The following is a 14209-nucleotide window of genomic DNA, read 5'->3' as shown; positions in this document are numbered from 1 at the left end:
AAGTTTAGAGGAAGCGGTATGTGGACGGGAAATACCGCTTCCTCTGATTTTGCGGATTACATACAAGTGAATGGGACAGACCTCCCAGAGAGAGCAGTGCACGGAGGGACTCTGCCGGCTGAAGTGTTTCCGCATGTCTTCCGACAGCTTACCGCCAGCTTTCAGCGGGAGATCTCCGCACTTGCATCGCAGTTGGCAATATTTTTATGAATTACCACCCAGAAGTCTAAAATACCGCTGCGGTATTTTACCTCTACGAGTATTTACGCCACAAGTTTTTTTTTTTTATAAATAGAGCCCAATGGGCTCTATTCTCAATGAGTTAAATTAGGTAGTGATAAACACCGACCAAAATATCTCCATTTTCAAATTCACAATTTTTTTTTTTTTACCTCATGCGGTAAAAGTGAGGTAAAAGTGTGGTAATTCCCTCAAATTTATCTCCAATTTGAGATTCTCAATTAAAAAGTTGGTGTTAATTAAGGATTTAAATGGTACAAATGGTAGGTGATAATTATCACTTCTCTGCTTTTGGCCTTCAGGATGGAGCCTTTTCAGTTTGTTTGCTCGAGTTTGTCAATTTTACACAGAAGGCAGCAAAGATGAGTGTCTAATCTCAAGGCACACTTTCAGACCTCGTACAGTCTTTTAGATATTTAATAGATGCAGAGGAGGAAATGCTTCTCTGTTCTAAAAGCTAAGCAACAGCATAATTACCTTTAAAGAAAAACATTTGTTACAGCTGATACAAATCCAGCAAACAATCTCCAGTGTATGTACTTCCAGCTTTCATGGAAGCAGACATGGGGTTAACATCCTGTGTTTACACATTAGCTGCTCTGCTGAGGCAGCCAGCTGGCACAGCTGAGAGCTCAAATTACAGTTGTGATTATTCACAGATGAGGGGGAATTAGACAGGCTAAATTATATACATACAGGAGAATATATATATATATATATATATATATATATATATATATATATATATATATATATATATATATATATATATATATATATATATATATATATATATATATATATATTATATATCTATCTCTCTTCTGTCCTGTGCAAGAGTTGAGGTCCCACTTTAAACGTGACAGGCTTTCCTGGGTCGTCTCTGTGTAATGGGTGGCAGGTATATGGGCTGCCCTACAGTGGTTTAAAAAAAAAAAAAAAATTACCGCACATGGTTTTGTGAATAGAGCCCATTGTCAGCCATACAGACCCCCTGATCTATTTGAGAAAAGGTAAATATTTCTCATAGGAAAGGGGGTTTATCAGCTACTGATTGTAATGTAGTTCAATCCTTGATTCAAAAGGAACCCCAGGTGAGAGACCTATGGAAGCTGCCATGTTTATTGCCTTTTAAGCAATGCCAGTTGCCTGGCAGTCATACTGAGTATTCTGGTCAGTGGAGTCTAAATCACACACCTGAAACAAGCATGTAGCTGATCTTGTCAGATATCTGCATATGCTTTTTCAAGGTATAAAGCTTAAAGTATTAGAGTCAGAGGCTCAGCAGGTCAGCCAGGCAATAAGCATTATTAAAAAAAAACACCCACATCAGCCTCCATATTATATACACCTTGGCTTCCCCTTAATGTTCCTCATATATAATTTTAGATGACTATTAAGACTATGGGAGCTGCCATGTTTACGTCCTTTTAAACAATACCAGTTGCCTGGCTGTCCTGCTGGTCTATTTGGTTGCAGTAGAGTATGAATCACACCAGAAACAAGCAGGCAGATAATTTTGTCAGAACTAACAATGTCAGGAACACCTCATATGCTTGTTCAGGGTCAATGGCTAAACGTTAGAGGCAGAGGATCAGCAGAACAGACAAGACACTGCTATGGTTTAAAAGGAAATAAATATGGCAGCCTCCATATGCCTCTCACTTCAGGTGTCCTTGAAGATGTGCTGGTAGCGATTGTTGCTGTGCTAAACTGGCTGACACAAGCCCAGTCCTAATGCTCCTGCATTTCCACTTGTGCGATGCGAATCAATGCGGTAAAAATTCACATGCGGATGCGAATTTCGCATGCAGGTCTATGCGATTCACATGGATGACGATGTATGCGAATTTAACCATGGCAGTGCTGGTGTGCTTTTCCATTGTTTCTACAAAAATTCGCATACCCAAACCTCATGCAAATTTCCTATTAAATACATTGTATGCGATTCGCATAGCGGTATGCGAATTCTGATGGCTCTGCCATGCAAATTTTTTTTTGTACAGAAAAACGCAAAGGAATCCTGACAAGTGGAAACAGTCCCATTCACTTTATTGCTATGCGAATTTGCATGCAAAAAAAAAAAAAAAAAAAAACGCATGCGAATTCGCAATAGTGGAAATGGGCCCTTAGCTTAGCTACACTCAGCTCTCCCCTCCCTTCTGCAATCTCCCTCCCCCCACATCTCCCTGTGTGCTGGGCTGCTGCTGTGTGTACAGTGCTGAATCTCTCTCCCTCCCCCTTACAGTGAGTGAGTTCAGCTACTTACAGTGAGGACGGTGGCTTCGGCAGGCAGGCAGGCAGGCAGGCAGGCAGGCAGGCAGGCAGGCAGGCAGGCAGGCAGGCAGGCAGGCAGGCAGGCAGGCAGGCAGGCAGGCAGGCAGGCAGCTCCTTGAGGATCCACACCAACTAAAACAAGTGCAGGAGATGAAACTACTCACAGCTTTTTCCCATTGCCCACCTTTTAACCATCAAATCCACGCCCCCTGCATGTGATTGGCCAGGGGGCGGTGGTTTTTTTTTTGTGAAAGGCTCAGCCTCAGCCCATTGGGATAGCTGCAGGGTGATGATGCGAGCGCCAAGCCCCGCCCACAACATGTTGCCAACAGTCTGTTACTTTACAGACTTTCCATAATTTTCTCTGTGCAGAGACAGAATTACTATAAAGGAGGAAGCCCCAGCATCCCTTTAGATGTGCATTTTTTTTTTTAAAACTGCCTCTCCTTGCCCAGAATGTGCTCTGAATCTGTCTATTAGTGTTTCTAAACAATCTATTTAATTGCCCCAGTTTAGAACTTCATGAAATGTTACACATGCAGGCTTTCTGATGTGAAATATATCTGAAAACAGGTACCCAAGGGGTTAAAAAACACAGCCTTGGTATTCTGGGATGCCTTGTTTGCTCTGCTCTCACTGCTGCTGTCTGGGAGGTCTGTCTCTATTAGCTTGGCTGTTATCCGCATGCTTATCCTCTAAACAGCCGGTATTTTCCGTCCCCATTGCGCCTGCTCTAATCTTGTGATAATCTCCGCACAAGGGCCTCTATTCATAAAGCATTCCCGCATGCGTTAATGCTCAAAACAGCTGACTTTTCCGACCATTAGAGCAAAGTGTCCATTCATAAAAGCTGTTTCCGCGTGAAAATCTGACATTTCTGTGCAGTGCGGGAAATTACCGCCTTGTGCGGAGATGATCACTACACATGTCACTGAAGGTTAATCCATAAAGATTAGAGCAGGCGGAATGTGTGCGGAGAAACCCCGCTGTTTAGATAAGGCGATAAGCCAGCGGTAACAGCCAAGATATCAGGCAAGCTAATGGGCTCTATTCATAAAACATTTGCGGTAAAAAAAATCTTGGAGGGAAAACACTGCATCGTATTTTACACTTTTGTGTGCTAATTAATATAAATGTTTACACTTGTGATAATAGGTCAGGAATTCCCGCACTAAGGGCTGGTGCACACCGAGCGGCTTTTTGGGCGTTTTCAGATCCGCTTGCGGCTGCGGATCTGCTTGGTCAATGTATCTCAATGGGGTGGTGCACACCAGAGCGGCAGGCGTTTTGCAGAAACGAAAAATGCCTGGGTGAGGCATTTTTTGGATTTCGGATGCGTTTCTGCCTCCAATGTTAAGTATAGGAAAAACGCAAAACGCCTGTAAAACCGCTTGATCAAGCGGATTTTGATGCGGATGCGTTTTTTTCAAGAATGCGCACTTCCAGGTCAAAGTGTGCTTCCTGTGTGGCAGATTTGCATGAGGGATTTTAGACTGCGCAGGAGGAAGATGGCAGCAAAGTGGTTTACCACAGAAAACCTGATAATTAAGATTGAAAACAGCCCAGAACTTTATGACAAGTCTTTGCCTGGATATAAAGACCACCAAAGGGCTCATGAAATCTGGAGCAACATTGCAAAAGATTTTCTTGGAGAAAAATGGAATACTTTGAGCCAAAAGGGCAAGGATTCTAAGAGTAAGTATATGTGTACAGAATTGTTGTATTTTATTGATTTCATGCAGCACTTTGCAGACAATATATCATCACCCCTCCACTAAATGAGTAATTAAACAATTAGAAATTTCATTATCACAGGTCTCTGGCAAAGCTGTTCTCTCTATAGCCATCTCTCCTTATAAACAGCAGGTACATGTGTGTGTATGTACTCACATGTATTATTAGGGCGCTATTTGCCACTTTAGAGTGTCATGAATGATATAGACATACAACACGGTTTCAAGAATGTTTATTTGCACAATAATACTGATCTCGTCATGTAAGTAAATAGCAGCCTGCAGGTTTTTTAGTTCTTACAGTTATGGCACAAAATAATCAGCTAATTTGTCTCTGTTGTGAATGGCAGAAATGGGACCACGTAAAGTAGCTGGTGGTAAAGTGACAAGAGCACTGTTTGAAAGATCCCCCTCTTCCTCCTCTATGGTCATGCTATCTAGTGTTCTCACATAATTATGCAAAATACATGTTGCCTTCACCACTATTATAGCATACTTTGGTTGCATTTTTATAGCAGTGTGATAAATGCGCCATTTGTTTGCCAGAATTCCAAAAGCACATTCTACTACTTGTCTGGCTTTGGTCAGGCGGTTATTAAAGACTACTTTCTTATGAGTCATATCTCTCTGTGCATACGGTCTCATAACATGCTCAGACAGTGCAAAGGCCTCATCAGCCACAAACACACAGGGGTAAGGTGGTTCTACAGTGTCAGGCCAGGGGCGTGGTGGTGGTAAAGTCATCTGGCCTGTGCGAAGCTTCACGCCAAATCGACTGTGCTGGAAGACTGAGGAATCATGGGAACTTCCGTAAGCCCCAACATCCACATAGATAAATTTCAAATTAGGATCCACAACAGCCATGAGCACTAGTGAAAAGAATTTTTTAAAATTGTAATAGAGACTGCCAGTGAATGCAGGCATAACCAGTCTGACATGTTTCCCATCCACTGCTCCAAGGCAGTTAGGGAAATCATGTTTCTCCCAAAAAAGCTGCATGTTAGCCTCCCACATAGGTACGTCAGGAGTTGGCATAAATTCCGGTTGAAGTACTTTCCAGATCAATTTGCAGGTGTCCAAAACTAAGTATCGGATTGTACTTCTTCCCATGAGGAATTGGTAGTGAAGTGCTGCATATGAATGCCCTGTTGCCAGAAATCTGCAAAAGAAAAGAAATAACATGTATGTTTATTTTTATTCCTAGTTGCCCTCCTGCGGACAAGATGGAAGTCGGTCAGAGACAGTTACAAAAAGGAGATTGAAAAGCAATACCATGAATCCAAAAGTGGGTCTGGAAGTTCGCAGCGAACAAAATATAAATATTGTGGCATATTAGAATTTCTAAGAAAACATCATGAACCGGCTGAGTAAGTATGGCGTAAATGTTAACCTATTGCAATGTTTGTCAACTTCGCCAATAGAACAGTGAAGGAAGGAGTAGGCCCACAATGCAATTCAGTAGTGTGGAACGCATAATCTGCCATCGCTCTACCAAATATATTGGGGGACGTAGCTTAATGTAAGGATGGCATAGGTCCAGTTTAAAATGATTATTACATGACAGGAATGTGGACTGTTCGTTACCCAACATAACAGTTGCCTGACAGTGCTGGTTATATGTTTGGATGCAGTAGTGTCTGCATCACACATCTGTAACACACATCTACCAAAATCAGTGCTAGTTTACTCAGGCCAGTTTTGCTCTATGCTTGCTCAGGGGCTGTGCCTAAAAGCTATGTACACAAATAATGGGAAAAATAGACAGGCTACTGCTATTGTTTTGCAATGAAAGATGCATCGCATTGTGCCCATATATTTGCTGTGACATCCATGGTCACTATTCCATGAACTAAAGTTGTGCTTTCCCCTTTCCAAAGGACTGAAGATAGCCTACCACCAGATCCTGAGGAGGACGATGTAGAGGTGCCACCTACCACCACCAGTGATGTGGAAGTTGAAGAAGACACTACACAGGATGTTGACACTGCTACACTGGAAGACAGTGACTCTACTACCCCAGATCCCACACCACACAGCCCAGCGAGTAGTCGGACACGCACAACTGTCAGGTCTAGTAGATGTGTGAGGGTAGCTACACAAGGCAGGAGAATAGGAAGAGGTATGAGCAGGGCTGAATACGACCAGAAGCTGATTACTTCAATAGAAAAGGCTGTTGATCATATGGAGAAGCGAGAGGATGAAATGAAACAACTTAAAGAGCCATGCACACAGTATCTTTTAAGTTTGGTGCCACTATTACAAAAAGTGCCTCCTGATAAGCAATGGGCAGCCAGACATGCCATCTCTGAGACCCTGGGGAGATTCTTACTACCTGAGAGCCGTGCAGATGACAATGTGCACAACTACTTGCAGCAACCACACCTGCCTGCTTCCAGCCAACAATATAATGCACACCCACAACTCTCTTACCATATGCAACGCATTTATGACCCACCCCACTACCCACCAATGCATATGCATAACATGCCATATGGTCAACAGCCTCATTACTCTATGCCTCCACCTCAGCGCCCTGATCAAGGTATGCGATTTCAAACATCATCTATGCACAGTGACTCTACAGTGTACACTGATTTAACATCGCACAGCCAGCCTCATACAAATGCTGAATCAGGTACACATGCTTACAATCAGGGCCCTGGTAGTATGTGTGATTTGCTATCACAACATGACTAGTTTTTTGTAGTTTTACATTTTATTTTATTGTTCAATGCTCAGATTTGGATCTTAGTTTACATTACCTCAATGTTATGAGGAGTCGCTCAGTTGGTGTGATTGCTAGGCGAAAGTTAGTGTCTTGTCGGCGAAGGGCATCCTTCAGTTTGGCTAAAAGGCCATCAAAACTAGGAAAAAAGAGCATGCTTATCTTTAGATCTACTGTTGTTTGTTGCAGAAACATTTTTCATTTGTGACATATTACTTTTGCTGCTGAAAGCAAAGTATGGACAACACATGTCCAAAATATTCTTTGCACAGAAGAACAAAACATTAAAACGAAAGATTTTGTTCAAACATTGCTTCATTACTGTGTCCCATATGCTGATTGTTGCCATATACTTAATGAAGTATGCACCAGGAGTATGTAAGGTCATAATATACTCCAAATGTTTTGGGTAAACTATGGATATATAATATAGTAGTTACTCCTATAGAAAAATTAGATGGAGGCCTTAGGCATTGAATACATAACACACCAGGATCAAGTATCACAGTTATTTGGTTAGCTTATGTATACACCGGATTGATTATTGTGTTGTTTTTCTGTTTACAGTCAAACACAGTTAACTAAGGGCCAAAAAGTGCTTCCAATTTCATTCCTCCCCAAAATACTTAGCCCCATGATAAAAATAAGTGACAAGTATTCTTACCTGGACACAGACATGCGGGTGTAGCCAAAAAACTTTTCTGGATGGTGCCTCAAATCTCTATATAGGGTCCTAAATTGACCCTTCCGGCGCCGCTCTTGTAGCATGGGATGCACCCAGTATCTCCTTGTCCTTGGCCTACGTCTCATATATGCTGCTACACAGAGCAATAACAGCACATCAGGAAACATTTTCAAAAACAAGTCACTCTTCTCTCCAAACCACAGTGTCACCTCTCCTGAACTAACCCACAATGTTGTTAAGGACCCCACCCTTTTTATATTGGGTTTTTTACTTCAATTGCTCAATGTGCTTCACATGTGTCATCAATATATCGCACTTTAACCCTTTGTTTAAGATCTTTCTACCTCTTTTCCTGAAAAACGCAAAACGCTTCCAAAAACGCTTGCAAAAACGCACGCAAAAAACGCAAAACGCCCCCAAAACCGCGCTATCAAAATGACACTAAGCGGTTCAAAAAACGCTAGCGTTTTGCGGATCTGCTTGCGGTTTTTGGTGTGCACCAGCCCTAAACTGGCAGTGCTGGCTGAGTTGTTACATTTGCTGGCTGAGTTGATACATTTTCTCCTGCAGAGACAGCCTTAGTATAAAGAAGGCAGCCCCAGCATCCCTTTACATGTGCATTTTTCTGCCTCTCCTATTTAATTGCTGCAGCTTAGAAGAAGTTCCAGAAATGTTACACATGCAGGCTTTTTGATGTGAAATTTACCTGAAAACAGGTACCCAAGGGGTTAAAAATACACAGCCTTGGTGTTCGGGAATGCCTTGTCTGCTCTCCTCTCACTGCAGCTGCCTGGGAGGTCTTTCTCATTCACTTGCTGTTATCTTGCCTGTTACCGCTGGCTTATCACCTTATCTAAACAGCCGGGGGTACTCATCCGTTAGCCGGGCGCATCCGGCAGGTGGCGCTAATTACTATTCCCCCTCCAGGCCGACATGGATAGTAGGGAAAGATGTAACTCTGGTGGAGTTTTGTCGCCACCTGCCGGATGCGCCCGGCTAACGGATAAGTACCCAGCCGGGTTTCTCCGCACACATTCCGCCTGCTCTAATCTTTATGAATTAACCTTCAGTGACATGTGTTGTGATAATCTCCGCACAAGGGGATCTATTCATAAACCGTTACCGCAAGTTTTCCGCTCAATACAGTGGACTTTCCCGACCATTTAGCAAAGTAAGCATTCATAAAAGCTGTTCCCGCATGAAAATCTACAATCCCCCAGCAGAGCGAGAAATTTCTGCCTTCTGCAGTGTTTTTCTAGATTTCTCTAGAAAAAAGTAACAAAATGGCCATTCATAAAGATTCGAGGAAGCGGTATGTGGACGGGAAATACCGCTTCCTCATACAAGTGAATGGGACAGACCTCCCAGAGAGAGCAGTGCACGGAGGGACTCTGCCGGCTGAAGTGTTTCCGCATGCCTTCCGACAGCTTACCGCCAGCTTTCAGCGGGAGATCTCCGCTCTTGCATTGCAGCTGCCAACATTTTTATGAATGCCCACCCAGAAGTCTAAAATACCGATGCGGTATTTTCCCTCCACGAGTATTTTCGCCACAATTTTTTTATGAATAGAGCCCTGTGTGTTGGAATACAAGGTGTGGAACATGTGTATTGCATAGCAGAGGGTGTGAATACTGATGAATGTTGTATTGTTTGTAACCTTTCACAAGCCTGTTAAAAAAACACAGCCATCGCATTGAAGTTGTGGAAACAACTATAGTGTAATGGTGAAAAAGGGTGTGGTCCTCATTCATGGTGCAGCGATGGAGGGTCTAGGGCACATGGCTCCCGTACTGGGGAGGGACGGTGGGCACATGTGTTGAGGGGCGTAACAATATATCCTGCAAGGAATGCGTACTCATGGTCTGACACACGCCACAGGGTGTGCAATGGTGGTGAACTGTCTGAATGGGCAAATGCAGGGTATGTGTTCATGAAGTACAGTGTTTGCATAGCATTGTTGAATGGACTGCATCTATTCGTCTCTGGGTGTTATGGAAAATGAAAAGCATAGGTTTTACACTGAAGGCAAGTTATGATGAAGCAATTTCCAACGTACATAACAAAAGAGACATAAGTGGTAATGTAGTATTACAGTTACCAGTACGCAGCAAGCACTCACAAATTATATAAACATTGTTATTACATACTGCTGTAATGCAGTATCATAATTCACACAGTGTACTCAGGTATATGTATGTGTGGTTGTAGGTGCCTTATGCGTAGCTTCTTGTGCACTTCTGAAATAAAGATCTTATCATACCTGTATGAGACAGTGACATTATGAATGTGTAGGGCAAGTTGTAGTCAATAGTAGATGTGATGTGCATCATGTCCTTATTGCTGTGTAATGTCACGTGCTCGCATGTACTGCAGTAATATTTGATTAAAGTGGATCCGAGGTGAACTTTTACTCATTGCATAATTGTGTTCCTTTCCTATTGTTTATAGGGCAAAAAAAATGTTTTTGTTTTTGTTTTAATATTCTAATTCCCTATAAACTAAATAAACCACAGAGAGCCTTGGCAGTAGCAAGGGCTCATGGGATCTCAGTCTGGGCAGGGGGAGGAGAAGGTGTTACTAGCCATTGATTTCAGAGGCAGAGGGGAGGAGGGATTAGGTTTTTTTCACAGTCTGAGGCCTAGTGCACACCAGAGCGGTACGGCAGCGTTTTTCGATCCGCTTGCAGATGTGGAAACGCTTGGGAAATGTATTTCAATGGGCTGGTGCACACCAGAGCGGGAGGCGTTTTGCAGAAATGCATACTCCCGGGCTGCTGCAGATTTTGGTGTGCAGAGGCGTTTCTGCCTCCAATGTAAAGAATAGAAAAACGCAAACTGCTCTGAAAAACGGCAGTTCAGAGCGGTTTTGCAGGCGTTTTTGTTACAGAAGCTGTTCAGTAACAGCTTTACTGTAACAATATATGAAATCTACTACACCAAAAACCCTTCACAAAACCACAAAACGCTAGCTGAAACGCTACAGAAAAAGAAGAAAAAGCGTTTACAAATCTGCTAGCATTTTGCGGATCTGCTAGCGGGTTTTGGTGTGCACCGGGCCTGAGTGCTGATGGTGCAGATAAGCCTGCCTCTGTGTAATGTTTACAAACAACATGGCTGCTGTCATTGTATCACAGGAAGAAATAATCATATTCTATTGAAGCTGTTTGCAGCTAGATTTGCTGTGTAAACTATCTAAACTTTAGATAAGATATATACAGTAGACAAATTACTTGTTATAGTTCGTTTTTCATCTTGGATCCGCTTTAAGTGTATGTATGTAATGGGACCACAGCGTCAATAAGGAAATAGTGCTATGGCGTTAAGGACGGTCCAAGTAAGTTAATTACAGGTCACTTAAATTGGCTATTATTTTCTGTAATGTAAATAAAGATGTGCACAAACAATCCACTATGACAGTACACTCTATAAGCAATGCACAAGAGCAACTGCACTCAAAAGATTTTTTATTCTATTTTTTGGAAGCATATATCGATTTATCTAGCAATTATGTATTTTTGCCCATAGGGCAATCTTTTCAATTCCTGATGTACATGGTGACATGTCTTCAGCTGCCTGGCATGTGATGTAGGTGGCGTTTGCTTGTTTGCCAGTGGTAAACAGCTTAAAACAGCTGTTTGCCACTATGCAACAAGGTTTACAGACATGAAACTGGCAGGAGTGCCATGGTCCACAGGGTTTTTGGTGGGAGGGGTTTCAGCACAATATCAGCCATAGAGCGACGCCTGAAGGTCCGTTTGGTGTAAGGAAAAAGATTTGTCATGTTAAAGAGGGTATCAGCTACTGATTGTAATGAAGTTAAATTCTTGGTCACGGTATCTCTGTAACACTGTAATGTTGTATAACAGAGTTCCTTGTACATATATCCTAATAACACTTACTGTACTTCTGTTACAGTGGGTTGCAAAAGTATTCGGCCCCCTTGAAGTTTTCCACATTTTGTCACATTACTGCCACAAACATGCATCAATTTTATTTTAATTCCACGTGAAAGACCAATACAAAGTGGTGTACATGTGAGAAGTGGATCGAAAATCATACATCATTCCAAACATTTTTTACAAATCAATAACTGCAAAGTGGGGTGTGCCTAATTATTCAGCCTCCTGAGTCAATACTTTGTAGAACCACCTTTTGCTGACATTACAGCTGCCAGTGTTTTAGGGTATGTCTCTACCAGCTTTGCACATCTAGAGACTGAAATCCTTGCCCATTCTTCTTTGCAAAACAGCTCCAGCTCAGTCAGATTACATGGACAGCGTTTGTGAACAGCAGTTTTCAGATCTTGCCACAGATTCTCGATTGGATTTAGATCTGGACTTTGACTGGGCCATTCTAACACATAGATATGTTTTGTTTTAAACCATTCCATTGTTGCCCTGGCTTTATGTTTAGGGTCATTGTCCTGCTGGAAGGTGAACCTCCGCCTCAGTCTCAAGTCTTTTGCAGTCTCCAAGAGGTTTTCTTCCAAGATTGCCCTGTATTTGGCTCCATCCATCTTCCCATCAACTCTGACCAGCTTCCCTGTCCCTGCTGAAGAGATGCAACCCCCCAAGCATGATGCTGCCACCACTATATTTGACAGTGGGGATGGTGTGTTCAGAGTGATGTGCAGTGTTAGTTTTCTGCCACACATAGTGTTTTGCATTTTGGCCAAAAAGTTCCATTTTGGTCTCATCTCATTCTTCCACATGGTTGCTGTGTCCCCCACATGGCTTGTGGCAAACTGCAAAGGGGACTTCTTATGCTTTTCTGTTAACAAGGCCTTTCTTCTTGCCACTCTTCCATAAAGGCCAACTTTGTACAGTGCATGACTAATAGTTGTCCTATGGACAGATTCCCCCACCTGAGCTGTAGATCTGTGCAGCTCGTCCAGAGTCACCATGGGCCTCTTGACTGCATTTCTGATCAGCGCTCTCCTTGTTCGGCCTGTGAGTTTAGGTGGATGGCCTTGTCTTGGTAGATTTACAGTTGTGCCATACTCCTTCCATTTCTGAATGATCGCTTGAACAGTGCTCCTTGGGATGTTCAAGGCTTTGGAAATCTTTTTGTAGCCTAAGCCTGCTTTAAATTTCTCAATAACTTGATCCCTGACCTGTCTTGTGTGTTCTTTGGACTTCACGGTGTTGTTGCTCCCAATATTCTCTTAGACAACCTCTGAGGCCCTCACAGAGCAGCTGTATTTGTACTGACATTAGATTTCACACAGGTGCACTCTATTTAATCATTAGCACTCATCAGGCAATGTCTATAGGCAACTGACTGCACTCAGATCAAAGGGGGCCGAATAATTACGCACACCCCATTTTGCAGTTATTTATTTGTAAAAAATGTTTGGAATCATGTATGATTTTCGTTCCACTTCTCACGTGTACACCACTTTGTATTGGTCTTTCATGTGGAATTCCAATAAAATTGATTCATGTTTGTGGCAGTAATATGACAAAAGTGGAAAACTTCTAGGGGACGAATACTTTTGCAACCCACTGTATACTGCATGTTTTCAATTTTCATAAAATGCATGCAACAATGTGCCATTGTACAGTGTGTGGCCACCTTTCTGCATGTCCATTTGTGATTGGTTTTAAAGACTGATGTGCACTAAAGAAGGGGGGTGGTGTTAAAGAGACTCCGTAACAAAAATTGCATCCTGTTTTTTATCATCCTACATGTTCCAAAAGCTATTCTAATGTGTTCTGGCTAACTGCAGCACTTTCTACTATGACAGTCTCTGTAATAAATCAATGTATCTTTCCCCTGTCAGACTTGTCGGCCTGTGTCTGGAAGGCTGCCAAGTTCTTCAGTGTTGTGGTTCTGCTATGAACTCACTCTTCCTGGCCCCTCTATGCACACTGCCTGTGTGTTATTTAGATAAGAGAGAAGAGAGAAGCTGCTCTAATCAGCTGGATAAATCGTCCTCTGAGCTGGCTGGGCTTTCACATACTGCGGAATTACAAACAAGGGCAAAGCTGTTTGCAGGAAGAAAAGAGCAGCCTGAAACTTCAGTGCATGGGGGAAAGAAACACACAAATGATCTCTTGAGATTCAAAAGGAATGCTGTATACAGCCTGCTTATGTATGGATGTATTTTCTATGTGTGGACATACTGTACATCAACCTACTTCCTGTTTTGGTGGCCATTTTGTTTGTTTACAAACAAACTTTTTAAAACTGTTTTTAACCACTTTTAATGCGGCGAGGAGCGGCGAAATTGTGACAGAGGGTAATAGGAGATGTCCCCTAACGCACTGGTATGTTTACTTTTGAGCGATTTTAACAATACAGATTCTCTTTAAGCAATCAAAAGTGTTTTATGGTGCCTAATTGTGGGTTTTTTTTTCACTTGGCATTTGTGTGAGATATGTTATCAACCACCCCTCTGTGCAAGTAAATGTTATACATTTTTGTTTTGTTTTTTACTATACCAACAACATCATTGTAATTAAGTAATAATTGGTTTATGTTTCACAGGTTAATAGTCCCATCAAAGCTTCACAGATCTATGACAGTGATGAACAACACGTATGTATAC

General features: G+C 42.3%; 3 protein-coding genes across 5 annotated transcripts in view; 2 read left to right on the top strand and 1 right to left on the bottom strand.

Moving 5' to 3' along the window:
* The window catches only part of GLB1L (galactosidase beta 1 like), a 110611-nt gene that overhangs the window by 12734 nt on the left and 83668 nt on the right, over positions 1-14209 (top strand). For all 3 annotated transcript variants that reach the window (XM_068245976.1, XM_068245977.1, XM_068245975.1), the window contains exon 3: positions 14149-14199. In XM_068245976.1, the coding sequence (XP_068102077.1) occupies positions 14149-14199 (51 nt within the window). The remainder of the gene's footprint in view (positions 1-14148; positions 14200-14209) is intronic.
* On the top strand, positions 3804-7953 carry LOC137525127 (uncharacterized). The gene is made up of 3 exons (XM_068245972.1): positions 3804-4212; positions 5455-5617; positions 6128-7953. The coding sequence occupies exons 1-3, from the start codon at positions 3927-3929 to the stop codon at positions 6945-6947; spliced, it is 1269 nt and encodes a 422-aa protein (XP_068102073.1). The 5' UTR covers positions 3804-3926; the 3' UTR covers positions 6948-7953.
* LOC137525128 (uncharacterized) lies at positions 4468-7956 on the bottom strand. The gene is made up of 3 exons (XM_068245974.1): positions 7640-7956; positions 7013-7114; positions 4468-5409 (listed from the first exon to the last, which is right to left on the bottom strand). Exons 1-3 carry the CDS (start codon positions 7825-7827, stop codon positions 4554-4556), a joined length of 1146 nt encoding a protein of 381 aa, XP_068102075.1. The 5' UTR covers positions 7828-7956; the 3' UTR covers positions 4468-4553.

Source organism: Hyperolius riggenbachi, chromosome 7 (assembly GCF_040937935.1).
Source record: "Hyperolius riggenbachi isolate aHypRig1 chromosome 7, aHypRig1.pri, whole genome shotgun sequence".
NCBI lineage: Eukaryota > Metazoa > Chordata > Amphibia > Anura > Hyperoliidae > Hyperolius > Hyperolius riggenbachi.
The sequence above is the reverse complement of the archived record's forward strand: the minus strand, read 5'-3'. Positions and strand labels throughout refer to the sequence as shown.

Coding starts and splice junctions, on each gene's coding strand:
- LOC137525127 (XM_068245972.1), top strand. CDS start 3,927: ATGCGGATGCGTTTTTTTCAAGAATGCGCACTTCCAGGTCAAAGTGTG. Junction 4,213..5,454: donor AAAGGGCAAGGATTCTAAGA/GTAAGTATATGT, acceptor TTTTATTCCTAG/TTGCCCTCCTGCGGACAAGA. Junction 5,618..6,127: donor AAACATCATGAACCGGCTGA/GTAAGTATGGCG, acceptor CCCTTTCCAAAG/GACTGAAGATAGCCTACCAC.
- LOC137525128 (XM_068245974.1), bottom strand. CDS start 7,827: ATGTTTCCTGATGTGCTGTTATTGCTCTGTGTAGCAGCATATATGAGA. Junction 7,115..7,639: donor ACCCGCATGTCTGTGTCCAG/GTAAGAATACTT, acceptor CTTTTTTCCTAG/TTTTGATGGCCTTTTAGCCA. Junction 5,410..7,012: donor CGACTCCTCATAACATTGAG/GTAATGTAAACT, acceptor TTTCTTTTGCAG/ATTTCTGGCAACAGGGCATT.